Here is a 25,624-nt window from a genome sequence, read left to right on the forward strand (position 1 = left end):
CCCTCCCGCCTTTCCTTTTCTCCACATTACCGCCCCATAAAAGTTTTGAGTCCGCCGCGGCTGCTTTGGACTTTTTTTATTCGAGTAGCGTGTTCCATCCGTGAATTATGGCGGCATCATCGCTGCCGTTCGAATGCGAGTTGGACATTGACAATTGCGTCGAGAACGTGAGTTGTTTTCGCGTGGCTCTGAACACCGACGGAGACGCGTACGAGTGGCTCACCAGCTACGGTGTTGCGACGAGAACCACGTGGATCGTTGACTGGGAAGTTGCAAAGCCTAAAAGGTATGGGGAATTTTGCATTTTATTCACCCATGCTCTTGATGTATTACTCGAAAGAGCGGTCGTCTATTCATAATTGTTTCGCAATGTGAGGCCACCTGTGAAAAAAGTACATAGGCGCGCGACGCTGAAGCCGAGCGTACTTTGCTTCTCGTATCATAGCTATTCACGCGCTTCAGGGTGCTGTGTGCAAGTTCTGAAGCCTGTCATGGAAAAAATATATAACTGTGGACTGTGACATTCAAATTTTTCAGCTTTTTGCTATGCTGGCTTCACCGCATGGCAGTAATGTAGTGCAGAGAATTACGCAATAATTACATTATTGTTACCAGTGTTTTTCTAATGTAAAATAGACTAAAGCGAAAAGATGAGCGTTATTCTGAGAAGTGAAATCATTTGCATTGTGACAGATTCCAATTATCAGTTTTGTAAGACTGGCTTCACCGCACGGAAGCAATGTCTTACAGAGCACTGCACAATATTTACATTATTGTTACTAGTGTCTCTCTAATGTAAAATATTCTTACGGAAAAATATGAGTGTCATTCTAAGAAAAATCATTTGCATTTGTTTTTTACTAGGATCGCATTCCACAAGAAGTGGAAATGCCAGCACTCGAACAGGAATAAGATTACTGGCCAAACGGCCCCCAACTGCCCAGCCTTTGTGGACATCAAAATAAAAAACATTACTAGGGACACAAGGAAGCGGGACCCATTCCTGAAGAGGGATACGCCGTTGCGTGCCATTGTGAAGGTCAGGGATGACCATAATCATGCGCTAGACTGTGCTGATGCCTTACGTCTCCTGCGCACCACAGCTGACACTCGAGCTGTGTTCCATAGCTATTTTCATGATGGCCTCACACCAGCACAGGCCATAGCTATGCACCAGCAGAAGCTAGAAGCTGAGGATGACGCCGCCGAGAAGCTTGCCAGTGGTGCCGTGAATCCAAGCGCAGGCACTGTTTATTACTGGTTCCGGCTGTGGCGGGATCATCATTACGGCATATCTCACCGCACTGCCCATCCGTTTCAGATCGCCCGCCCTGTGTCGCGTACTGCAACTTTTTCAGGTTCATTTTTTCTCCGAACTGTTGTGGACTGGAATGGCCTCCCCACCGATATCGCTGCCATCACACACCTGTCTGCATTTTCAGATACGCTAAGCAATTATTTCAAAGAAATGACTTGTACTTGTTGATCAACATATTAACCCACCCCTTATGTAATACCCCCTGAAGGGGGTCTTTAAGGTGAATAAAGTGAAGTGAAGTGGACCCTGTCAGCAAACTTTCAGAGAAAGCGCCATGCAATCTTGACAAGGGTAAGCTGCAATATATCTGAGCAGTGTAGTTTCTTTTCTTTGAAATTCCTGCGACTTTTTGAAAAGACTGAACTGCAAAGGTTTTTTGGGTGTTTAACTGTTTGCATTTGCACATATCTGTGTAATTATTATTTTTTGTGGTCTAGGTATTTCATAAATATTTACCTTTTGCTTCACCAGAATAATCACCAAATGTTGTAGCACATCATGCTGCCAACAGAGGTAACCTCTCGGCTAGCAGTAGTTTTTCTTTCCCCTTAGAGGAACCACCTGAGGCTTTAGAGTATATTCATTCAAGCCACAGTGGCCCCCTTTTCGGTGAAAATAGAGCAGGATGAAAAGCCATACGCATGTCTAAATCAGCTTACAGCAACCTTCTCTGGTCTGCATTGGTAAAGCTGTGTGGTTTACAACAAAAATCCCATCCATGATGAATACTTCCTGCATTGTGAAACTGAGTATGCTACAGTGTCTACTTTTCATTATCTGTAATATCGAGATTTAATATCCATACATGCCAACATTACTCGGCCCAGTGATACATTTGCCTCACCCTAAGCCCGAAGCATAGCATTACAGACATGGGCATGCAGGTGCAACCTACTTGGACCCCATCGGCAGCATGTGGTTGTCTTTCCTTGTGCGTTCTATCACGTTACGTTACGCAGTTATCCTACATCCAAAAAATAATTACGCTGTCACTAATTTCTCGATACAGTTTACAACATTAAAAGAATAACTAGAACAGTATTCCCCTATGCTTTCCTGGACTTTATTGATCGTTTCTTGTGTACATATTAATGAACCAATCATTTCCCTTCCCTTGCTTGCTAAAAAGCATAAAGAAGGTATCTAGTTTGGCACCCTTGATGCCATAAACAGGGATAAAAAGGTTCAACATGCGAAGTGCACGCTAGCAGAGGTACACTTGATAGTAGTAGTGCCATAGCTCGGTTGGTCGAGCACCATCTGCAACACGTGGAGGTCTTTGATTCAGATTCCATTGGAGGCATGTAGCTGCCTTTTCTCCTACGTTGCGTTGAATTATCTAACATCTAACAAATGATTCTGCTGCTCCTAATCTGATCAATAAGAACATGAAACTTATCTTTTGAAATTTCCGATTTGCTTTGACTGCTGGCAACTTTTAAATGTATATCTTAAGTAGCCCCTTATTTACCTTTGCTTCTCTGCTTAATGCTGCTAAAAGTAGGAGTCCTATATTGCCTTTTGCAGGGGCCGATGTGAGAACCACAAGGTCAGAGGATGGTACCTGCTGGGCAGTTCTTGTGGTGACGCAGGTCATGAAAAGGACGCAAGGACTGAGTGCTGCTAAGGAGATAATATTTGTAGACTCTACAGCCTCATGTGATGAGTCACAAAGCAGTCTCACGGTGGTACTTACAGCAACTGCAGTTGGCGCAATGCCTCTTGCTGTACTACTACATAGTTCTCAGAGCAGCGAGAGCTACAAAGCTGCATTTGGTCTGCTGAAGCTGAGCTACCCAACCTGCTTTCGTGGCACTCATGTAAGTAAAGAATAATACTCAGGACATTCATGAGCTAACAAATTATAATTACAGCAGTGGATATAAACAAGAGTGGCCCATCACATGCATTTTGTTTACGCTTTCTGTTGTATTCACATAGGGGCATCTTTGGTAAAAGGGTGGGGGGGGGGGGGGGCAGAATGACATTTGCATGCTTTTGTTCCCAGTGGCCACATGTTAAAGCTGTCATTTGCCCATGTGCATAATTAATAGAATAAATCATAAAATAATGTTACTTCAGATGGCACAACAAAAGTTAAAGCCGCTTGATTTATGGCTCGATAGGAGAGGATAAAAGCACATACAAACATTAGTGTCTCTTAGTTGTCATTGTTGCTCAGTTTCAAAAATGCCGATTCATTACACCATTCAAAGCCCAACTACTTGTCAGTGTTTTTGCCGCACATAAGATGAATGGCTGTTTGCTCCCCAGTCAAGGACAAAAGGAATGGTGTCTTAAGCATAAGCTATGACCACTAAACTTCTTGCTCTTTCTGCTGGCATAATGAAATATTAGCACCATATTTTCATGCCACCTTTTTAAAAGCTTCATCAATAAAAAATGGATAACAAATCTTACTTTTCCAGTTTACCGCTGTGCTAATATTTTAGGCATACAGTTTAATAAAATCATGAGAAGGGGCATCTGGGCAGTCAAATTCAATTTTTACAGAAAGTCTCTGTGTCCTTTGCACCTCAAACTTTGCAACACAAAAGCCTCAAATGAAAAGCAATGTAGAGACTTCATACCATTTAGAATGAATAATAAAGTTGTTTACTTACAGCAACAAAGGTGCAAAATATTGCTTATATTCTGCAGGCACCGCAAGCATTTATGACGGATAATTCGGCAGCTGAGAAAGCTGCTTTGCAAGCAACATGGCCTGAAGGCAAGCAGCTCCTTTGCCACTTTCATGTGGCTCAAGCCGAGTGGCGCTGGCTACATGCATCACGCGACACCAGCAGGGATGACAAGCGAGATTTGATGACTACATTCCAGAAGGTGAACGCAAATGAAGCATGCATTACTTTTAGTTTTGTCAATTTCTTCTAGAAAATAATTGGTCAGTGATGAGTGATGCAAAATGCCGGCTGTTTGAATTCTTACAATAAAATAACATGAACTATGTCAGACATATAATGTCCAGTAACGAGTATTAAAGGAATGTGCATGAATGGCTCGGAGAACCCAGTGAAGGTACTTCGGTGGGTGCCTTCAAAGCAACACATGACTGCATCATGGGAGCTTCAAAGAGCACATGTTCGTGCCAATGATCCCTCTGAAACAGTATGAAATAGTTGCACATTTTATCTGCAACACTGTAGGGTGTTAGGCTTCTGGAACACTACACATGGCAAGTTTTTCTTTCCCTTCTACACAGATTTTTTTTAAAAACCCAGAAAAGAAACATTTCTGTGGTCTGTGAAAGTGGATTGCAACGTAATATAAACATGATGTCAATTACAGAGTGAAGTTAAAAGAATTCGACTCATACTTTTTTGGTTTGCTAAGGCATAGAGAGATGGTGGAATTGTAGAATTGATGGCTATAAACTCTGAAGGCAAGGCAAGTTCATAAATTTCTGGCATTAGCATTGTGGTTCATGATATCAAAGATGAAATTAAACACGCTATTGTGCTAAAATCAGTGACAGATCTGCAGCAGAAGTAGTATAGCATCATTTCTTGGCATGGGGGCAGGGTTTAAAAGCATAAGAACGAAGCAGATTTTCTAGGGCACTGGGCCGTTGTCTCATTTCTTTGTGCCCCTAGAGGAAAATAATGATTTCATTAAATTAAATGAGCATGCTCTCGCAATCATGTGCGCCTGAATGATTGTGACTGCCGTGAAAACATGCTGTAGATGTAGCGAATATTGTGGATTTTTTTTCATGCACCAAAGGAACGGTACCAAAGAACCCCATTTTCTTAGCCACGTGCCCTTCTTGCACATATCACTATGATGTGAAATTATTATAAAGTATTTTCAGTTGTTACCACTGCTCTCTGTTCATACTTCACTGAGGAGGGTTACAACTGTCAGCAGCTACCATACCAACAAACAAACCTAGCTGCCCCAATGCAGATTTATAATAGAGGAAACTGGTATACTATATCCAAGTAATGAAACAGTTGCACTGAAGATATGATGGCTTCCATGTCATAGTTGCATAAACAAGTTTTAAATTTCTACTTTACAAGGGTAATCCATCAAATCCCTACTACATTTGGGATAGGCAGAGCTCGTAAACGATGACAGTGCAGTAACAAATGGATTATTTGAGCACAGTACCACATAAACTAAAATATGTAACAAGAAGGTAGCAAACATTCTGCGACTTTTTCATCGTCCTGCCAAAAGTTTGAGCTGGGAGGTCTGGCCTATAATTAAGGCTGACTTGTCAAGCATTCAAGCATTGTGTTCTGTTATGTAGTCATAAAATAATGATTATCTGCACTCATTACAAATGCAAGCTTGCATGTCTATTTATAGTTCACCGTCACAGCTTACAAGAAGCATTGCGGAGAGGAGGGAAAAGAATGCATAAAATTGGTCAAATGTCACAAAGACGCAGAGATGAGAAGAAAAATGTAAATCGTGGTACTGGATGTCCTGAAGTGACACATGGACTACAAGGGGCACTGCAGTGGAGGCCTCCACGTTATTTCATACCGCCTGGGAGTTCTTTGATATGCACTGACATTATATAGCACATGGGTATTTTTGTATTTCACTTCCATTGAGAGAGAGGGAGAGAAGGAAACGCAGGGAGGTTAACCAGATATGAGTCTCTCGTTTGCTACCCTACACTGGGGATGGGGGATAGGGGTTAGAAAGATGACAGAGAGGAAAAAAAAAAGGAACGTGCACACATGGAGACACACACACACACTAGGCGTTCCAGTTAGTCTTTCACACAGGCCGGTAGATTGTAAGAAGCGCAAAAGCGCTTGCACGGCCTTCTTCTGCGACGGTAGGTCCTTTCGATGTTGTTGAATTCTTTTTTCGGATAGCGGTTGGTCGTCCAGTTGGTCAAGTTCGTGGCTAAGGCATGCCCTCTGTGGACTGTACTGCGGGCAGGAGCACAATATATGGCCAATTGATTCTTCATGGCCGCAGTGGTCACAGGTTGGGGTGTCGGTCATCCCTATGCGGAAGGCACCGCGGGTATGATCAAGCTTGCAAGCTTACGTTTGACAGCCAAAGCCACTGGGTTCGCAAGAGAAGAGGCAAGTCAAAAACACCGAGTATAATACAAGGCGTGCTGCAAGTAGAATTAAATGAAATCAATAACTACATGCTTTTCGAACCACCAGAGCTATAAAATCGGACGCAACACATTGAACACAACACCCATCATAAATTCAGTGCATACTGAAATGAATAATAGCTAGTGTGTTTGGAGATAGTGGCTAATGTGCCTGGCAAGCAGTTCCAAGTACGGAATGTCTCTGACAGAAATAACTGTATACGTGTTATTAATTGAAGAGGTACATCAAGTTTGTGAGGATGATGAACATTACATGAATGCAAGTGCCATGAGTGATCAGTGGTACCTTTAGGTGGTTTTAATAGAGTGAGAAATCTTCTGAAAAGATTGATTTTAAGAAAAACGTGAGAAAAACGTACATAGTGACATACCATGTTTAGAGTTTGTTGCATATTTGTAATGTTTCTGCTATGCTGCTAATTACACACATTAAAGTAATTGATTCTGTGTGTTCACTCCAGCTTTAGTTAGTGAAAATCTGCTTGCGTAGCTTTTAGAAAGAGGATTCTAAACAGGGTTGGACGCAGTATATACTATAGCTGTCATTGTTTTGAGTGATGTTGATGTGAGCAATTGTGTGAAGCGAGCATATGGTGCTATGTTATGTAGTCAACATAAGTTTTCCAGAAAAGGTTATTGGTAGCATAGGTATTAAAGTATTTACATTCTAGAATGGGGCCATGCAGGCTATTGTTAATATAAAATGGTCATGCGGTGGTGGCAAGGAGAAAGGTGAAAGAAAGCTTTGGCGGAAAACTGTTGATTAGGCAAACTTGTGCCCACAAATAAATAATGAATCAATAGATATAATGGCAACAAGTTTGTGCAATATGGATTGAAAATACCTGCTGTTCTCAGTCGTGTGCAGTTTGAAGGTAACAGTGAGGTTTGGACGTAAAGCGCCCAAAACACCCACACAATCTTAGACATTGTAAAAAATGCAACGTACGATAATTAACATATCAGATAGTTAAGTCACATCTCCTATAGCATAAAAGGGGGCAAACAAACTCAGAATATGAGAATGGAAACACCACTTTGGTGAAATATTTGGGACAAGGTGATAGTTCATGGAAAATTGTCATTGCTACATGTTTAGCAGCCCGATATTGAGTAGCGTCAGAAATGTTAGTTACCTTGCAACATCAGAAGCATAAGTCTCAGATGACACAGAGACAGATCACTCAATATAAATTTTTATGCACAAATAGTGCCATTACAGGAGGCAAATATTGGTGTGCATTCGACATGTGTTTTATAATCTCATTTGCAGATTATGTATGCATCAACTGCTAATGACCTGAATACTACCATAGCGGAAATGAAGGCCAAGTCTCATAAGGGCTACGTAGCACGTGTTCTTGGCTTCCTGGAGCGCAAGGCAGAATGGGTGCTTCTGTACCGCTCTGGAATGCTCACAAGGGGCCACACCACCAATAATTTCGCTGAAGCATCCATACGGGTCCTTAAGGATGTGGTTCTGGGCAGGCATAAAGCATTTAATGTTGTCGCCCTTGTGGACCTTATCAGAAGCTTATGGGAAGGTCACCTGCAGAAGAGGCTGCTGAAGCACGCTTACAACCGTGTACCAAGCCACAAGCTCCTATACGACAAACTCCTCGAAAGGATGCCTGAAAATGCTGCTGCAAGCATCCGCACCCTTGGCAGCAATCTGTTTGAAGTTCCCAGCTGCACAGAGGATGGCAAAATCTATGAAGTGTGGCAGGATGTCGGCACTTGCACCTGCCGAGCTGGCCAGCAGGGGGCATTCTGCAAGCACCAGGCACTCGTTCACAGCACCTATGGGGGAGGATTCCCGAATGCTCCTATACTTAGCACTCAAGACCGCCACCAGCTCGCATGGCTTGCCCTAGGTGACAAGTGTCAAAATCCTGCCTTTTTCCGTGACTTCCGTGAGTCTGCATGGGACCAGCCAGGGAGCGGCTCAGGCGAGCCAGGCAATGACCCTGTCCAGCCACAGCCACAGCCTTTGGTGCAAGATGCTACAAGCTTGCCCCAAGACACAATGGAAGTTGAGGAGCAGCTTGCTGTTGCAGGGCCAAGTTCCAATCATCAATGCCGTGAGGTCTGGGGCACATTCTTTTTTTTTTGTGCATTACAATATATGAGTTTCAAGTCTGGCTGCATGGCAGTTCCCTAAAGCAGTATGCAAGGTTCTCATTTAAGAGGAGCTGAAACCTCTCTCTGTCCTGCTCAAAACTGTAACTGGACTCGCATTAACCAACCCTCTCACTATGCTACTACACCGATTTCAGCAATGAACAGAGCTTTCAAAGGCAGCATTGGTCACAGCGTAGAAGTGTAATGTGAAACTTTCCTCATAACCAGAGTGCATAGCTGTTTCAGTATTTCTTGCTTCTTATTGGAAGTTTTCTGTGGTACCGTGCCTCACAGGCATGTTGAATAATTCAGCGAGTCCAAAAAACTGTTTATTTGTAAAAACGATCGACAAACAGCTTACTTCTCTGTGTTTGCGCATTAAACATTTATGTACTTGATGTATGTAATATAACTTTCATGACATGAGCATCGTTAGTAGTGCCAAGTATATGAGGATGCAGGTTTATTGCAAGATATGCTCCAGCTTATCCTTCCCACGCTCTCACTTGATGCAGTGCATTGATGTTCTACTTTTCCACAATCCATCATGTTGGCACCTTGCAAACTTCCACAGTGCAATTTGCTTTGTAAATTATAGTGCCCATATCGGAATAACCTAAACACATGGCCATTATAACCAAGGGCAGCTGTAAACAATAAGATGAAAGGACAAAAAGTACAGAAAAGTGAGTGGGGTGCTAGAGGTACATTGCAAAAGTCATTACAGTTGGTACTTTAGTGCCTCACTTCACAGATCTCTGAGCTATTTTGGGTTTTTCACAGGATGCTGCTGAGGTACTCAAGAACATCACAGAAGAGCTGTGGCGGCAATACAGTTTGGCTGCAGATAACCCATTTTATCTCACCCTGCTCCAAAGAGACCTGGCACTGTTGAAGAGAGCGCGCACAGAGCCTCAAGTAGTTGCGATGCATCTTGCTTCAACAGCAGCAAAAGCAAGTTCACTGAGGTGCGGCCGCATCATCAAGGTGCAACCAATTGGACTAGCAAGGCGCCGTCCAGGTGTCACACGAGGCGCAGCTAGAGTTCATGCCGGTCGGCCTTTGAAAACAGCTGGCAGCAGGAAAACAAAACGCCTTCACAGCTTGCATCTGAGTGTCAAGGATGCGGTTCCTCATGCAAAATCGCATGGAACTGGACACTGAACAAAAGGGTGCTCTTGTGCAACAGCCACTTGAATTGGGTTTGTTGGGCTAGCTGTGGTGTAAATCACAAAGAAAACAGCACGAAATATGGGTACAAAAGAGGAACAAACACGACAGGACCAGCGCCAACTTACAACTGAATTTTATTTTGCGTAAAACTTGCACTTTTGTAAGCCAACACGCCGTAACAACCGTGACAAAAAAGGTCCCGACAAATGGTGAACTCCAGTTCTTCGATCTTAGGATACGGTTTCTTAAGATGACTTGTGTTGGATGTATAGCCCACATTCAAAGAAAGGTTTGCTCCCTTTTTAACAGTGCTCATTCGAAGCTTGTGAAACGGCGATTGTTTCGAACTCTTTACAAGCGGCTTTGAACAAATCATGCCCCCATATGACCTCGTCAAGTTTCAGCGCTCAAGTTCAGCAGTTAAAAGAAGCAGGGTACCCTTCTTGTGTGGTTTCTTCCGTGTGTGAAGCCATTCTGCAGAAGTTGAAGCAAGGTCCTGAAAGCAGAGATCCGATTTCGTCGTGTGGCTGTAATACCGTACATCCACAAGGTTTTGCACAACCTTAAAGTAGCAGGCAGACATAACGTTCAGGTCACATTCTCAGCCCCATGCAAACTTTCTAGGCTTTGCGCCATGAATAACTGAGAAAAACAACCGGCTTGTACTGTGAAACAACAAAACAAGTTCACACAGTGCAGAACTCTGGTCGTTTACCAGATTCCCTTATGCTGCGGGCTCATATACATTGGCCAAACAGGTCGATGTTTCAATGAGCGTGCCAGCGAGCACTGCCGAGACCTGCGAAATAATGAAGGAAGCTTCCCAGTGGATCCCTGCAAAGCTTGCAGGAATTGCCGTCCTGAGTTCGAGAAAACTATCTTCTTGAGGAGTGGAAAGGACAGAGTAGAGAGAGGTGATGGAAGCCTTTTATATCAGGAAAGAAGGGAGCAGATGCGTCAGCAAGCCATCCATTACGCTTAGCAACGAGGAGTTCACTTTGCTAGAAGGAATTTTGTAGGTTTATTGTTTTTTCGTGCACTCCCTACAGCATTGGGTGCTATTCTTTCTGACGAAGTGCCGTTGTTTGCGCAAATTCCTGTCTGCTTTTTGTGTCTTTGACGCAGACTTTGGTCTGAACCTGTTTTTGACTTTCTTCCCTTTTTTTCCATGTTCTTGTTGGCCATCGGATATCATTCATATGGTTGCCGGTTGACCGGCTCCAAATGTTAAAGGTTTTCGCACTCATCACGCCTTTCGCCGTCTTTTTTTACCTTTGACGCAGCTTTGGTCTTAAATTTTCATTCTTTTCCACGTGTCCTGTTGGTCATCTGGTGTCACTCCTCATGTAGTTGTATAGTTTTCGGTTAAGGGTTTGCGTGGTCATGATCGTTTGATGTTCATACTTGTGCAGAGCTGTTTGTTATATTTTTCTTCACGTCCCTTGGGTTTTTCTTCCAGATGGCCATGATAAAATGTTACTTGGTTACTTATCCTGCTTCATGTATTAGATCCCTTTCAGTGATCTGTTGTACGGCGTGAGTTGGCTTCGTGACTTTGCGAATGCGTGAGTGCACGGTTGTTACGGCGTGTTGGCTTATAAAAAGGCAGGCTTTGCGCGAAATAAAACTCAGTTGTAAGTTGGCGATGGTCCCGTCATATTTGTTTCTCTTTTGTCCCCGTATTTCGCGCCGTTTTCTTTGTGAATCATGAACCAACTAGCCCAAACTAGAGGTCTCCTTGTGGTGTAAGCTTTGTCAAGAAGTTAGCCATACCCAGAAAGCACTGTAGGTCTTGTTGGCCAGTTGGCTAAATGTTTTGCATGAAAGGTTTGACCTGTGTTGTATCTGCTTTGACTCCATCAGCAGACACCACATGGCCAAGGTAACCGATCTTCGCCATTGCTGGCTTCAAATTGCAGATTGTGGGGTTTAATGTCCCGAAGTGTCACTCGGACAATAAGGGAAGCCATAGTGCAGAGCTCCGGATTAATTTGGAGCAACTGGGGTTCTCTTGTTCTCTCACATTGCACAGCACACAGGTGCTTTTGTATTTTGCCTTCATTGAAATACAGCCATTTAAGCCAGCAGCCAAATGCCGAAGCCTCTGAGGCAGTGTAGCCGGTCCCTGCTAACTTCAGCTTATCTGAGTAACGCTGATTCACCATTTAAATTTGACAGCAAGGTATGAAATGTCAGCATTCAGATGTATGGATGTTTATGGATGTTTGCCTCATTCAGATTTCATGGGTCAAGGTAGATCTGAACACAATCATCTTTTTTTATTCAGAATTGCCAATGGGCTGGTTCAGCAACTTGTGTGAACACTTGTTTTTTTCCCTGGGTTTGCATTTCTTGATTTAACTCACCATTCATGTCTGATGAGAATCCATATGGCACCAAAATGAATATTCCGAACTTTTGTCCAGTGCTACTGTGTACTCTTCATGCAGAAGACCTGTCCCTTCAACAAGTACATCGCTGTAATGCTCAATTATGCTTGCCAACTCTTCATTTCTGGCTTTCATATCAGCTGACCCACAGTGAAGTTTGTCGAGGTGTGGGATGAACTTCAGTCTCTGGGAGTCACATTACCCAAACGTTACTGCACTTGGCAGACTAACAACAAAGAATTCAGTCTTGATGCACCCGGTGAAATCCACTAGAAAGAACTCTCCCTGTAATCGTGCTACTGCATCAGTGCAAGTGATTGCACTGTCATTAAGGCTAATTAGCACTGGCAGGTAGGACAAACAGTGAATGCATCTAACGAAGGGGGGTGCACCTTTGAACAATGTTCACACCATATGCAAATGTTCAAGGGCTAGCAACATGATGCAGTTGAAAAGGGGTTTAATGGCCCTGAAAGAACCAGGCACTGAACAGTGTTCTTCTGGCCGTCGGCGGTTGTTCTAGAGCCAGCCAGTAGCGCACGCTCAGCGATAGCACTGCCACTACCGCGTTGACAAATCTTCGTTGTTACACAGTGTAACAGCTGGGTGTGCCACACGTGTTGCATTGGTCTTTGAAAGCTGGCACTGATGTGGGCCTCTGTCGATGAGGACACTTTGAAACGGTTGGCAGCAAGCAAGCACACATTCGGAGTTTTCGCCTAGCATGAGGTCAGAAGCTTTTGGTCGGTTACAATGTGGTGCGAGATCCTCCGACCTGGGTGCTTGCATTTCTTTGACGTACAACATAGCTGTGCTCCCATGCAGTGGCTGATTGCTTTCCATAGGACAAGTGTCTTTTCATGCAAAAAAAAACATTCGCAGAGTGCGGTGTCACCGATTCCATGCCTACACGGTTCGTAATCATCTTGTTGTGCATAGTGCTGATTTGACCCTCTTGTACGTTAACAGCTTGCACGAATCTGTCAAAAGCTTGGCTTGTCATTACTTCATGTGGTGCAATACTTCGATGCATATGTTGTACTGCAGTCCCTTGTGAAATGCTGATCGAAGCGATTCAGGACGTCTTAGATTTTTTGTTGCGGCACAGAAGTGTGAAGGTCTCATACTTTTGTTGGAGTTCCAGCTGTCTAACTAGTAACAGCAGAGCTATCTGGCTCCGAGTTTTATCTTTGTTCTTGTACCCTGTCACTCGCTTGTAGATGCTGTACCTTTGTTTCGAAAATCCACCACTGCTGAAGCTTGACCAAAATAACTGAACTGGTGGCAGAAGCACCACCATTGCACAAGGTAACCAGAAAAGTTTTTACTGTTCTTGACATCTCGCTACAAAAATGAGCACTGATATGGAAATAACTGACTCGTGTGCTGAAAATGTGCCTGGGGTGCATGCAGAAACACAGACCGTGGCTAATACAACCGAATATGAAACCATTGCAGTGACGGAAGAGAAACAACAGAGGCTGCTGTACTCATTGCTTGTTGGCATGTGACGGTGTGTGGAATACTCACTTTCTCAACCTGAATGCCTTTCCAATGTAGTGGGGGCAAAATCTTGCAGTTTACCCAGAAATGCAGAAATGTATGGCAAAGTGACATGAGAAGTTGTTGTCTTTTTCTATGGGCACATTTAGTATTGCGTCATCCAACATGTGTCCAGTGAGTGGGATGCGCAATGAAGAAGCATACCTCCCAAGCTGAATTTTTGAACCCAGAGCCTGGCAGTACATTTAATCAGAGCATTATTCCCAAACACTTGACATTCTGAGCCTTGATTTACCTGCTCACAGCTGTATCTTAAAAGGAAGCCAAAGAATGGATGACCCCAAATAAGCTGTTTTGTCAGCTCCATTTCCCTTTGCCACTGCTCAAGCTATGGCTGCTGCGGGGATGCAACATGCATGCATCTGGCACAGCCAATGTTCCCATTTCTTACTGCACATAAGTCATTTATTTCCTAATCAGTGTTAACTTTTTTCATGCGGCATCAAGAACGGCACAAATTTTTTTGGCTAGTTCATACAAAATATTCTCACGGACTCTGTTCATCCCTTCTACCACGCCCATCGCCACGTCTTACGTTTCATCGCCACTGTATTTTACAACCTTTGTCCGTAAAGTTTCGAGACTGATTTATTTTCTCTATAAATGATCCCCAAAACAAATGTTGATGCGTATGTGTAGCGCCATCTTTTTTGACTAACCTGAGCTATTTATGTTAGTTGCTGTGGCGGCCACTAGATGGCACTACATGTAGAAAAATACGTTGTCGCTAGTCTGTGCATTCTACTGTGAGTGAATGTGGAGAGATAGACGTCCACCTCGAACAGCATTTAAACATAAAATTCTGTGTGAAGCTTGGCAAGACAGCCACACAGACGTATGAGCTCCTTCGTGACGCTTACGGCAACGAGACATTATCGCGGGCACAAGAGGTTTGTTTTGGGGAGAACATCGGTGGAAGATGACACAAGGCAGGGGTGCCCTTCAACCTCATGGAATGTAAACAACGTGGCTCGGATCAGGGAAATCGTACAGGAAGACTGCACCATTACAGTCCACATGCTATCAGATGCTCTCGACATTAGTAAGACAACATGCCACCAAATTTTGGTGAGAACTTGGGGAAACGAAAGCTGAATGCCAGACTTGTGCCACACTCCCTCACACAGGACTACGTTAGACGGACACGCGGGCATCAGTGAGCGCTGATTTGTTCTCCGAGGTAGAGAAAGACGCTGCATTCGTCGAGAGCATCACTGCAGAAGATGAAACATGGTGTTTTCAAAATGATCCTCAAACAAAAAGGCAGAGCGCCGAATGACAGTCCAGAAGCTCTCCGGCGTAGAGGAAGGTGCGGCGACAGAAGACCAAAACAAAGACGATGCTGATAGTTTAGAAGACCAAAACGACGATGCTGATATTTTTTTTTCAATGCCACAAATGTCATACATCATGAGTTCGTCCCACAAGGGCGGACGGTGAATCAGGAGTTTGAAATCCGCGTGCTCCAACACATGCGTGATGCACTGCGACACCGTCACCCTGACTTATGGGCATCTGGACAATGAAGCCTTCTCCACGATAACGCAAGGCCGCACACTGCTCTCAGCGTGACAAAATTTCTCAGCAAGCACAGCATTACTGTACTTCCCCATCCACCATACTCGCCTGACCTCTTCCCATATGATTTTTTCCTGTTTCCTCGTGTGAACAGAGCCCTAAAAGGTCGCTGGATGGGGAGCGTGGAGGCCATTCGACACGCGACGACAAAGGAGCTGACAGCCCTGCCAAAAGAAGCGTTTTCCAACTGTTTCCAAGATCTCAAGAAGCGTTGGAAGCTGTGTATAGACTGCAAGGGAGATTATGTCGAAGAGGTGCTGCACAAATGATTTCAATGTTAAATGCATTTTTTTTAATCACTTGGTTTCGGGACTTTACGGACAAAGGTTGTAGTTCGCAGAATCGGGACGATCGCTCGGGAGCCCTGGGTAGTGTCATGGACTAGACGACAAAGTGGGCAGTGGCGCAGCACGGAGCACTCGCGCTAGGCCCACCGCCATTAAATCATTCCATCGCCATCTTTCATGTAGTCCTGTTTTCATTGGCTTGCCGTCACGTAACAATATGCTCACTGCTGGCAGAGAGACTTTTGACACCAAGTTGTATATCGGTTGTACATGGGTTGCATACAGAGTTGTAATGTTGGCCTGCATTAACATATACACACAAAGTGCATCACAGAGCAGCCAACTTGGTTTATTACTGGACAGAGTTTTCCCTAGTGTTTGCACGTCAGCTTACTTCTGGCATTACCCTCATAGCCACATGTGGATAGCATTAGCTCCTGCTGTATGCGACAAATGAAACATCAAATAAGATGCATAGTAAGTAGGTTTTTCAAAAGCCGGCAGGAAGCATGTGTACTGCAATGTGCCCTTTGATGACCTCAACCATCCTCTGTCTGAACTGGTGTGAGCACATTTATTATGACCAGCAGTTAGCAGCTGGCTTTGGTTTGTGCAGTATGCAAGATCGTGCTTTCCAACACCATGTGCGCATCTTTGCAATGGCTTCATGTTGAGCAAGATTTGAAACCTTAAGTAACATGTAGATGTTCAACTTTTTCTTGCACCTCTCCTGTTAAGAATCTGCATGTTTTGTTGCCTAAAAATTGTTTCAGCTACACATTAGCCCACTAACCTCAACCGGGTTTTGTTGTATCCCGTACCGTTGGGGAACTGCCCGGTCCGACTGCCCGGATGCAGCCGGAGCACCACCACGTCAAGCACCCGCCACGTCCATACTTCGACCAACTCCCCTTTTATTCCAGTTCAATGATGAATATATATACAGATGTGCGAGTCAGCTGACCAGATAGGGCGCATGCCTAGCGCCACCTAGTTTATACAAACATAACTACAGAATACAATACCACATTATTCCCCCTCAAAAGAGTTAGCAACTAACACTGGAAAAACACAATAAACACTCAATGTCTTTCATAGTCTTTAAACCACACTGGTGGTCTTTGTCTCGTCGAATGCCTCAGTCCTGGAACGTCCCTTTCAACTGGCGTCTGAACAGATGGCTGCTGGGGTGGGTCGTGGTTCTCCTGCTGTGGTTCGCCAAGTGGTTTTGCTGATTCAGGCGAACAACTTTTCGGAACTGTAGGTGGTGGAACTGGTTGGGGGCAAGGTACCAGCCGACTCAGATTCCATGTGCGGCCATCATTGAGCTTGTAGGTATCTTGACCACATTGGTCCACAATGGTGAATGGACTCGAGTAGCTCAGAGCGCCCTTAGGCACGTGACCAGGCAACTTGACTCTCACCGGTTGACCTGTTGTTAATGGAGAGTACTTTGCAGCTCGTCGACGGTCAGTGTAAGTCTTACTTGCTTGTTGCCTTTGTGCTACTCTGCTGTGGATGGACTTCATCGCTGCCTGCGGATCTTGAAAAAACTCTTTACCTGGCGCTCCTACAAGATCAAGTTTTGTTCTGGGATGACGGCCGTGAAGAAGGACGGAAGGCTTCACTCCTGTGGTCGCATGCGGTGTGAAACGGTAGACTCCCAGGTATTCGGTGATAGCTTCCTTCAAAGGCCGATGTTCTTGTGCGCAGACTTGAACGTACTCTTTGAGTACTCGATTAAACCTCTCTACCTGCCCGTTAGCTTGCGGATGATAGACTGCCGAATACGTATGAGCGATGCCACGTTCTTTGAGGAAACTGTCAAACTCCAAGGCTGTAAACTGAGCACCATGATCACTCACAATCTCGTCTGGATATCCTTCCCTGCTGAAGATGCTTCGCAGAAAGGAGATGACTGTTGCAGTTGTCACCCTTGCTGAGAAACAAACCTCAGGCCACTTGCTGTAGTAATCGATGGCTGTAATGGCAAAACGGCAATCTGCCGGCACTTCGGAAAAAGGGCCCACAATATCGATGCCTAGCTTCTGCCATGGTGCAGATGGGAATGCAACTGGCTGCAGAGGTGGTGTCACGGGTTTTGCAGACTTGTCAACAGATTGGCATACCGCGCAGGATGCAATGAATTGTTCTACTTGCTTGCACATAGCAGGCCACCAGTATTGCTCACGTAGTCGCTGCTTTGTCCTCGTTATTCCCGGATGAGACTCGTGGGCTGCGTCAAGAAGCCGTGCTACGAGGGACGAAGGTACTACAAATTTGTCACCACGAAGCAGGAGGTCTCCAACGACTGAGAGCTCAGTTTGCACCCGGTAGAACGGAACTGCTTCGGCAGGCAACATCTTCACTGCGGGCCATGCCGATGTCACCCACTTTATAACCTGCTGCAGCAACGGGTCCTGCATCGTTTCAATGACAAACTCTTCATGAGTAATGCATGTTGAGACAACACAAACAGTCTCTTCTTCCTCTTCCTCCACACGACCTGGAAGGGGCATCCTTGAAAGAGCATCAGCAACAGTATTCTTGTCACCCTTGTGAAATTCAATCGTGAAGTTGTATGCCAACAGCCTGGCGTGCCACCTCGCAATCCGGAACGGTCGGCGACCTACTCCCTTTGTACTAAGGAGTGTGACCAGAGCCTGGTGATCGGTGCGTAATATGAATGAACGACCCCAAAGGTACACTCTCCAATATTCGCATGCCCACAAGCAAGCAAGGGCTTCCAATTCCCCTACAGAATACTTCTGTTCCTGTGAAGTAAGCCTGCGAGAAGCAAAAGCAATCGTCACCAGTTCATCATTCCTTGTCTGTTGCAACACTGCTCCCAAGCCAATGGATGAGGCATCCGTAGTGACAATAATGTCACCCGCAGGATCAAATAGCTGTAAACATCTTGTGGCCAGGGAACATTTCAGTTGCTCGAAACAAGCTTGTCTTGCAGGGTTCCATGTGAATGTGGCATTCTTACGTAGCAACTCTCGAAGAGGCTCGACAACCACCGCATAGTCAGGTATAAATTTGGCGTAGTAGCCTACCATGCCCAAGAATGAGCGCAGAGTACCGACATTTGTTGGGGCTGGCACAGCCTTGATGGCGTCAATGTTACTTTGTAAAGGGCGTATTCCCTTGTGACTGATCCTGTGACCAAGGAAGTCGACTTCTTGCACATTAAAAATGCATTTGTCATTCAACTTCAATCCAGCCTTTGCAATCAAGTGCAAAACTTGTTTCAAATTCTTGAAGTGCTCTTCACGTGTGCTTCCGTACACAATGACATCATCTATGTAGCACAAAGTGTTTTTGCAGTTCTGCAAAATAGTGGCCATCATTTTCTGAAACGCAGACGGTGCTGATGCAAGACCGAAACAGACGCGCTTGAATCTGTACAGTCCACTATCGGTTATGAAGGTAGTCAGTTCCCTGCTTTCAGGGCTTAGCAGAACTTGGTGATATGCAGCTGCTAAATCAATCTTTGAAAAGTAATTTGCGCCATGAAGTTTGTGCAATATTTCTTCCGTGTGCGGCAGTGGAAATTTGTCAACGACAATCGCTTTGTTTGGTTCGCGCAGATCGACACAAATTCTTATCTTGCCGTTTTTCTTTGCTACTACTACGATTGGAGACACCCATTCAGACGTGTCAATCTTTTCTATGACATCTTCTTGCTCAAGGCGCTGCAGCTCTTCGCGTACTCGGTCTCGCATTGAAAATGGCAAACGCCGCAACTTAGCAACAACAGGCGTGATTCCTTCTCTTATCTTGACCTTATGGACAAAATTTGTTGCAAGCCCTAACTTGCCATCAAACAAGTGCGGAAACTGGCAAAACAGTTCACGGTCAAGGCCTTCTGGCGCTTGCGTAATATGGGTGCATTGCAATGACGTACCGTTGATTTGCAGACGCAGCGTTTCGACAGCGTCGATGCCGAGAATGTCAGTACCGTCCTTGACGACGTAGAAGAGAATGTCGGCCTGCCGATCCTGGAAGATGACTGGCGCCGTGAAACACCCCTCGATGGTTATTCTGCGGCGAGAGAAATCGTAGAGTGACGCTGATGTTGGCTGCAAAGGGAAGCGTTTCAACCTTGAATACGTGGCGTTCGACAGAATGGAGACAGCAGAACCCGTGTCTACGAGGAAACGTATAGGAACATCTTGTACGAAGACTTCTGTGTGTATCCCTCCTTTGCACTGCCGGTCGAGAAGCAACACGTTGAGATCGCCGGATGCACTGCAGGTGTCGACTTCTCGGACAGCAAGGGCCCTTTCGTCAGGCATGCCGCTTCTACAGACACGCTGAAAATGTCCTCGTTTGCCACATTTGCTGCAAGTTTTACCCCGCGCCTTGCATGTCTTGGAATCTGCAAGATGCCCTGAAGACCCGCAACGGAAACAGGACTTCGGCTGCTGCGAACGCGGTAACTGCGTTTCTGAGCGGCATGGCATCCGATGTTTTTCGACCTTTTGAACGCTCGCAGCCGATGACTGCAGCTCAAGTGAGTATTTCGTGGCTTCTTCGATACTGTTTGCAATAGCCAGTGCGCGTTCAAGAGTGAGCGAAGTGCCTTCAAGCAGTAAGCGTTCCCGAAGAACAGGGTTGCACGTTTTCGCTACAAGTTGGTCACGAATAAAATCGTCAGCCTGCTTACCGAAGTCGCAACTTAATGCCAGCTCACGCAACGCCGTGACGAACGCTGTTGCAGTCTCCCCGGGCAGATGGGTGCGTTGTCCGAACCGATGCCGCTCCACGACGACGTTCGTTTTAGAAGTGAAGTAAGCGTCCAACGTAGCCACCGCTGCATCGTACTCGTCGCTCGTACCGCTTCCTTCCTTTCCTTCTGTAGGCGGCGTCGACGATTTCTCCTCCGGCAACGCGTAGTACAAGCGTTGGCCTTCCACACCCAAACAGTGTAGCAGCAAAGCTTTACGGCGCGCAGGTGGGTGAGCGTCGCTCCCGGACGCCAGGAGATAGTTCTTGAAAAGGCGGTGCCACTGCGTCCAAGGAATGGCGGGCTTCCCGGGCGTCGGCAGGAACTCGGGCGGTTGATGCAGGCTCATTGCTTCCGCGTTCGGTTACTTCACCACTCGTCGCCAACTGTTGTATCCCGTACCGTTGGGGAACTGCCCGGTCCGACTGCCCGGATGCAGCCGGAGCACCACCACGTCAAGCACCCGCCACGTCCATACTTCGACCAACTCCCCTTTTATTCCAGTTCAATGATGAATATATATACAGATGTGCGAGTCAGCTGACCAGATAGGGCGCATGCCTAGCGCCACCTAGTTTATACAAACATAACTACAGAATACAATACCACAGGTTTCGCCTCCGGAGCAAAAAAAAATGAAGGGCATGAGCAATCTCACAATGATATTCAATACCTTTTGTTGATGTAAGTCACCGCTTGTACATAGATAATAACAAATTGTAAGGAAACATAAGAAAGTCACTAATAACAGTCCTCTTGTTTAAACACTGGCAAGCACCGTGAGGTTTTCCCTCCCGTGTTCACTTTGTGATTATCAAGAACCATCTGACCAACCTCTCTCTACCAAGTGATAAGCATGGGTGCTCAAAGGTCGAAGCAGTATTACGAGGCTGCCTCACCTTAACCAAAGCTCCACATTTCGCGGCACCAACTTTGCGGAACTAGCACAGCCACACTGGACAGACCTGAAGAAACGCTCGGCGCAAAATTTGGCTTCTAGCCAGAACCGAGTCTAGCGGCAGCAACGGACCACGTCGGTGAAATCAATATGCGTTCACAACACAAATCTCAGTGGTGCGTTTCTAAGAGTACAAAAGCATGCGGAGGCTAATTTCAAGCACATTTGTGACGAAACGCCTCGTAGGTTTGAAGAAATGGCTAAAAAAGTGAACTAACCGAACTTGGTAGAGCACCGGACGCGAAATTCGTAGATCGTGGGTTTGGATCCCGCCGGCGGCATGTGGCTTTTTTTCTTCTGATTTCTTATGATTACCTTACAGCGATGGAATACATTATTAATCTCTCATTGACCAGCACCACAAATTCATTTTTAAAACAAATAGAAACACTCCCCTATGCGCCTTGGTTTCAGTGGTTGTTGCTTCCGTCATATGTCTGTCCTGTAATCGGACATTTCAAATAAAAAGTTGGCATCAGAAGACCAGGGGCGCGATTACGGATCAGTCTCAATCGAAATTGTCTCAAAAAGTATATCATTTGGCTCTCTCCTATTGGTCGGCGGCCATTTTGATTTTTTTCGTCACTGACTGACGTCGTAAATGGCGCAGAAGTGGTGACGTTGGCCATCTAATTATGCGAGCAGATTGAGACGATTTTTTGAGACTGGAAAAAGTAGTATCAACACGTTTGAGACAGAAAATGGCGGCTGTTTACATCGTCGTATACGCGGGTGACCGCGCGAGCAACGGTGTCGGAGGGTGCATGAAGACGACTTTGACGCGCGGGAGAGTTATTTCGAGGAGACTGCGCAGTGTCTGTGCGACGAACTCGCCGTTGAACTGGGAGGTGCGCGGGTGAGTGCGCTGTCAGTGGAGCGGCAGTGCTGTGCGCGCTGCGCTTCTTCGCCTCCGGTGGGTTTCAAGGCGCCGTTGGAAATGAAGAAAACGTCGGCGCAGCCCAACCGACTGTGAACAAGCCTTTGCGGCGGGCAGCGGAGACCAATGTCAACGTTGGGTAACAGAAGGGGGGTGTTCGCTTTCCGAGGAGACCCGAGGGGAAGGCGGCGGCGAAGGAGGGCGTCCTTTGCCTAAACGTTCGCCGCGGCAGCATCTCCGGCGTCGTCGGGTGTGTCGATTGGGCACTCATCACTATCAAGGAGTCTGGGGGCAGTGCTGCGAACGAGCCGCAAGCGGTTCTACGCTGCGGACGTAATAGTGAGTATACCTCGGCCACTGTTTTTGACCGCATGAGTTCAAGTGCTACAAGTGCATGAGCTACAAGTGCGGGCCTCGGCAGCGAGAGTGAGTACGGGCTGTGCTTGTTTTTTCTCAGATCTGTGGCGCGAACATGTGCATCCTGGCCGTGGACTCGCGCTGACCCGGATCCTTCCGCGACGCGTTTGTCTGGCGGCATTCCGAGGCGGAGGAAGGCCTGCTGGACGACGGTGATTTTTTTTCTGGGTAAGCAGTAAAATAGCCGTGTCACCCGTCGGGCGAACTCAGTCACATCTATTGAGCTCCAGCACTATGCATTTGGCCGGATCTGCTAAAGCTACAAGAATCAGTCTGGACAGTTACACAAATGCAGACACTTTACAGTATGATACAGTGTATTGCCACCCTTTCCTTTTGTTAAATATAATTGCAGCAGAAACACAGGACACATATTACATTGTTGAAATGCATAGCCTTTCCTGTTGAAGAAACCAAAGCAAAATGCACCTGACAGCGCTTGTGTTTTGTAGGCAATCATAGCGCATCATTTATATGAATATGGTGGTAAAAGACTGACCTTACACTAGTGCTCACTTATACATCTAAATCCTGCATGTATGTATGCTCTTGAATGTCATATTCAGCAAAGCCTGGATGTGGGCTACTTGGCGTGAGTTTTCTACTGTATAGCAGAGTGTCCTGTAATGCTGTTGAGATCACTGAAAAACGACATGCTTAGCTGCATCATTTTTTGTTATGCAGGAGACTATGTCTACCCACTGGAGCCATGGCTGCCTGCACCAGTTGCATGACATTACAGACCTGACTCAGCAGAAGGCCTGTACAACACGCCACATGCTTTCACACAATTTGTGGCTGAGCGCTGCATTGGTGTGCCGAAGAGCTGCTTCCGTTGCTTTCAAGGACACCGGATGCACCAGTGCCAGTGGAAGTGGACAGTGCGCATCATCACCGCACGTGCTGCACTTCACAGCCTCTGTTTGGATGTGCCCATATCAGCAGAGGGTGCAGGCGACACTACCTCTGACCCAGATAACAACTGGCCACCTCTAAATGGTGGCTGCCTCGTACAGACAGGATCCCTCCTCACCTGCCTCCTGAGAAGAGCATGCGGTGCTGTACTTTTGGCCTCTCTAGGACGACCCGTCTCCAGAGGAAGGCGTACCGAGGGATGGTGCAGCGGCAGTTGCGATGGAAAATCTAGCGTCCAGAGACGACTCACCATGCTGGCATAGAGAGTCATATCAGGCACTCTTCCCCTGTTGCCACTGTCATTTCCTTGTGTCATTGCACAACACACATCTGCAAGTGTGTGAGCAATTGTGTGATGTGGTTGTGCCCTTGGCCAACCTGTGTGCAGCGAGAAGCCAGCAGTGACAAACAAGTGCCCCCCACCGGCTGCCACTTCATTTTCAGTGTGTTTGCTAGTATATCTTCCAGTCCCTCAGCAGCGTGTTGCACAGTCTCTTCCTGAAGACGGAAAAGGTGTTGAAGCAGCTCGCCCAATTTCTGAAAAGCATCATTTTGAACTCTCTTTTGTCAATGCTTATGTCAGCCCACCTGCCCCTTCTCTGCCGTCTCCTTCCAGCTTGGTGGAGTGCCTGTGGTCATTACCTGTGTGACGAACATGCATGAACCAAACGTGTAGTGCTGGAATAAGGCATGAAATATTTGTGATGCTTGTTGGAATCAAAAAGCTGTTTTTTATTGCATCATACATTCAGTAAGCGCGTTTATTTTTTTAGGCACAGCATTTGACACGAGTGTTTCTATTGCAGAAAAGGCAGTGTACATACAAGCATACTTTACCTTGATGTACAATTACCGTATGGCATTTCTGAGTGCAGTTAAGAAAAAAAAAATCTGAAAAATTGAGTTCAAAGTGCATGTTTTCTTTCATGCAGAGGCTACCTGTACAATAAATATGGCATAGTACAGTGTACATGATGCATTTTCCGGACTACAAAACATTTTGGCACATATAAGTAGTGTAAATACCAAAGCTAAGCTTTTAGCGTAATGGTGTGTGGCTAGGGGTTTCGCTCTGTGCTAAAAGCTGTACCTACTGCAAGGAAACCGCTGTACAACAATGCATAATAAAGATTGTAAGGTGCAGTGGCTACAATGACTGCTGAATGACTAGAACATCTTCACTGATAGACAAAGATGTGTAAACATCACAGACACATCATCAAGGAGATGGTGTGTGATTAGAGGTTAGTTTACAATCACAAATCATGCAACACCGTTACTGGAAATGCTCTACAGCTCTAAGAATATACAGGCAGCTCCATTGTGGGAAATTTTGAGCACTCGGTTATTGCCCCATAACTGACACCTAGCTTGGTTTGCGTAACACAGGGCTATGAAGTCTTGTCCATGATGACACGAGACAGTGACAATGCCGAATGGCCGGACAAGCTCCTTGTGCTATCGTATAATATGTGTGATAAGAGCAACTGCTTTCAAGCTACTTTTCGCCTAGGTATTTAATGTCCTAGTCATTTTCAACTGGCTGTTCCCTTTCAAACTGGAGTGGCTTGTATACAGGGTGTCTCAGATATGATGGACCATAATTAAAAAAAAAAAAAGTGGTCTTCCGACCTGAAAGGAAGTGCATGTTAGAAGCTATGCAAAGTATTTAAAGCCCTTCAAACACTGCCCTCACCAAACCCAGTTATACCAACATCACTGCCCTGTCCTACCTACCTCACTGCCCTGGATCATATGCAATTCAAGCGCTGTGTACCAGCAAACATGAACAAACTTGCTCAACTTTCTGCCCAGTTGCAATTAGCCTCTATACAAGCAAACTACTTCTTTCCAGGTTGACCCTGGATCTACTACATGATCAGTAAATAACGTTAATGGAACAAGCTCGTTCTCTCCTCGGTGACAATAGCAAAGTTATCAAGTCAAGTGCTTCCTTTCTCTCTAAACAAAGTGGAGCATAAGCATCACAATTTCTGCATCTTGCACAGGAAAAAAAAGAAACTACGGCAACAACTGAACAAAACCGAACGGAGCTACAAAAATACAAACGAAACATCAAGTGCTTAGCCCGGTGTGGGCGGCAACACTTGGTTACGAGGCAGAAGAGTGCGGCAGGCCGTGTCGGCTCTCATTTCCCGCACCGAGATTGCAAGCTATCAGC

General features: G+C 45.7%; 1 protein-coding gene and 1 long non-coding RNA gene across 2 annotated transcripts; both read left to right on the forward strand.

The window, feature by feature from the left end:
• The first annotated feature begins 107 nt into the window (after nucleotides 1–107).
• LOC144098184 (uncharacterized) lies at nucleotides 108–20,880 on the forward strand. The gene is made up of 6 exons (XM_077630699.1): nucleotides 108–286; nucleotides 865–1,244; nucleotides 2,846–3,138; nucleotides 3,980–4,162; nucleotides 7,705–8,517; nucleotides 9,336–20,880. The coding sequence occupies exons 1-6, from the start codon at nucleotides 108–110 to the stop codon at nucleotides 9,714–9,716; spliced, it is 2,229 nt and encodes a 742-aa protein (XP_077486825.1). The 3' UTR covers nucleotides 9,717–20,880.
• An 838-nt stretch (nucleotides 20,881–21,718) lies between these two features.
• LOC144096702 (uncharacterized) lies at nucleotides 21,719–24,889 on the forward strand. Its single transcript, XR_013306816.1, has 3 exons — nucleotides 21,719–22,449; nucleotides 22,568–22,695; nucleotides 23,212–24,889. It is a non-coding gene; the product is annotated as an uncharacterized LOC144096702 (long non-coding RNA).
• The last annotated feature ends 735 nt before the right edge of the window (nucleotides 24,890–25,624 follow it).

Source organism: Amblyomma americanum, chromosome 7 (assembly GCF_052857255.1).
Source record: "Amblyomma americanum isolate KBUSLIRL-KWMA chromosome 7, ASM5285725v1, whole genome shotgun sequence".
Classification (NCBI taxonomy): domain Eukaryota; kingdom Metazoa; phylum Arthropoda; class Arachnida; order Ixodida; family Ixodidae; genus Amblyomma; species Amblyomma americanum.

Bases quoted from the DNA above. Each gene is read 5' to 3' on its own strand.
- LOC144098184 (XM_077630699.1), top strand. From the start codon at position 108: ATGGCGGCATCATCGCTGCCGTTCGAATGCGAGTTGGACATTGACAAT. The intron at 1,245-2,845 runs GCACTGTTTATT...TGCCTTTTGCAG, and splicing joins TGCCGTGAATCCAAGCGCAG to GGGCCGATGTGAGAACCACA. The intron at 8,518-9,335 runs GTCTGGGGCACA...GGTTTTTCACAG, and splicing joins CCAATCATCAATGCCGTGAG to GATGCTGCTGAGGTACTCAA.